This window comes from Penaeus monodon, unplaced genomic scaffold (genome assembly GCF_015228065.2).
Source record: "Penaeus monodon isolate SGIC_2016 unplaced genomic scaffold, NSTDA_Pmon_1 PmonScaffold_217, whole genome shotgun sequence".
Lineage (NCBI taxonomy): Eukaryota > Metazoa > Arthropoda > Malacostraca > Decapoda > Penaeidae > Penaeus > Penaeus monodon.
Genome location: NW_023651589.1, coordinates 37,501 through 40,000, shown reverse-complemented (window position 1 = coordinate 40,000; position 2,500 = coordinate 37,501). Strand labels below are relative to the sequence as shown.

The window sequence follows — 2,500 nt, the reverse complement described above, 5'->3', positions numbered from 1 at the left end:
TAGGCACAACTAAGATAGGAGTCGAAAACGAGGAGTCAGATGCTTCGATAATGCCAAGCTGCATCATATGCGAGAGCTCTTCTCTCACCACATTCTCTAAGCTGTAAGGAATAGGATAAGATTTTACTCTAATAGTATCGGGCACCGTCACCTCTATTTTATATTCAGTAATGTTGGTTTTACCTGGAAACATCCGTCAACACAGTTTCATACTTGCGTAAAATTTCCCTTAAATCTTCCTGCTGGGCGTCTGGCAATTTAGTATTGCAATGTACATCTTTCCACGTCTCCTGCCGGTGATAACTTGGGATTGTAATTAGTTTACCCGACACATCGTCGGACTTCACCACGGCGACGGCGGTTTTATCCGTTTCCCTTTTGCCTTCGCGGTACACATAACGCTTCAACATGTTGACGTGATATTTTCTCGGGGTCCCGTTTACCTCCACCACTTGTTCCATTGTTAGGGCTGCTTAGGACTCTAAACGGTCCCTTCCACTGGAACAACAGCTTATTGGCATTGGTAGGCAACAGCAGCAAGACGTCGTCGCCAACAGCAATATTTCTATCCCTGGTTCTACGATCGTAGTAATACTGGGCTGCCTCCTGCGCCTGTTTTAATTCTATTAAAGCCATTCTACATGTATTTTCCAACCTTTCTCGTAGGTTTATCACATATTCATATGCAGACTTTACCTCATTGTCAGCCGTACTGCTGTCCCATAGTTCGCGCAACAGCGTTAGCGGTCCTCTCACAGTGTGTCCGTATATCAGCTCGAAGGGCGAGAATCCCGTGCTGGCCTGGGGTACTTGGCGATAGGCAAACAGAAGGGGCGCCAGGTAACGGTGCCATTCCTTGGGCTGCTCAACACACATCCTTTTAAGCATTTTCTTTAGTGTCCCGTTAAATTTTTCAACGAGGCCATTGCACATAGCATGGTATGGTGTAGTGGTTAAAGATTGAATGGAAAGCAGGCGATACACTTCTTTCATTACATCAGAGGTAAACTGTGTCCCCCTGTCAGATAAGATCTCTCTAGGCACACCTACCCTGCTAAAGATTGTTACCAAGGCCTCTGCTACTGTGGGCGTGTCAATGTTTGGAAGGGCGACGGCTTCGGGGTACCTCGTAGCGTAATCTACTGCCGTCAGGATATATCGAGAGCCATTTGATGATCGTGGCTCCAGCGGCCCCACCAGATCCACGGCCATGCGGGAAAATGGTTCACCAATGAGCGGCATGTCACCCAGTTTGAACTTGCTAACCTTCCCCTTATCCACCGTCCGTTGACACACGTCGCATGATCTGCAGTAGCGGGTCACGGCTACGGTAACACCTGGCCAAAAGAAATGTGCAAGTATTCTGTCTTTAGTTTTGCTTATGCCCAAATGGCCTCCCATAATGCCTGAATGGGCCAGCTCCAGGATAGCTTGGCGACACGTCTGAGGAACAACAAGCTGATCCCGCTGTCTTTTTCCCGTTGTGACCTGTCTGTACAGCAGTCCTCCTTTCAAAACAAATTTAGAAATTTCATTATTTTTAACCCTTTTAAAAACTTTACCTTTTTGTGCATATATCCGAATTCCATCCAAAGTTTTATCCTCCTCTTGAGTGGTCTGTATATTTGTGTCCATCATTTTTGTTACCTCTGCTATTTTCAACGCTGGCGTCTTCCTTTTACACTCACTATCTCTTCTAATCTGCATTCTCGTCATCACTCCACACTGTTCCTTTCGTGCGTCGCCTTCACCTGTGCTCACTCCTGGTATTTCTCCAATTATCAGGTCACACAGTGGCTGTGGTAGACACACGGCGCTCACCCTCCCCGCATAATAGGGGGTCTTGACATCAATTATTGGTTCAGGGTAATAATATATTTCAGAATTTGCCATCATTATTCCCACTTCCTTACCAGTCAGCTTAGACGACGGAACCAGACTTCTCCTTACTAACACCGTTGAACATCCCGTGTCCCTCAGTACTACGACTTTTCTTCCTTCAACTTCTCCTCTGGCAGTCTTCAACTTCTTACCTTTGGCTAGAGTTCCTCCACATAGTTCCTCTCCATCTACATCATTCCCTTCACTTTCCTTTGTTTCTCCTCGATTCCATTTCACATTAGTTTCTGGTGCAATTACAACACTACTTACGGGTGCAGCTGTGTCTTCCTTCCGCAGTTGTGGTTGGCTCGTTTTTCCTCGGACATTTGGTGGCCTAAAATAACACTCCCTGGCCCTATGTCCCCTTTTATTACAAATAAAGCAAGTTACCTGGCCCCGCACTGCACCTTTTTCCGTTGTTGGGATGCTGGGCGTGGAGGGTTGAGGAGGGCGGAATACCTGCGTGGGCAATTGGTGCGTTGTCGCTCGGGTTACTTGGTTTCCGTGGGCTTCGAGGAAGCGGTCAGCATTCTCCTGTAGATCTTGTAGAATTTTCAGAGATCGTTCTTTCAGGAATAAACTTAGGTTACGACCACATGAGAATAGAAATTGCTCTCTT

General features: G+C 46.6%; 1 protein-coding gene across 1 annotated transcript in view; it reads right to left on the bottom strand.

The window, feature by feature from the left end:
• The window catches only part of LOC119570077, a 4,297-nt gene that overhangs the window by 1,105 nt on the left and 692 nt on the right, over positions 1 to 2,500 (bottom strand). The window contains exons 2-4 of the mRNA XM_037917974.1: positions 444 to 2,500; positions 184 to 382; positions 1 to 101 (exon numbers count right to left, since the gene is read on the bottom strand). The exon at positions 1 to 101 is cut by the window's left edge and continues 211 nt beyond it; the exon at positions 444 to 2,500 is cut by the window's right edge and continues 490 nt beyond it. Coding sequence (XP_037773902.1) covers positions 1 to 101; positions 184 to 382; positions 444 to 2,500 — 2,357 coding nt within the window. The remainder of the gene's footprint in view (positions 102 to 183; positions 383 to 443) is intronic.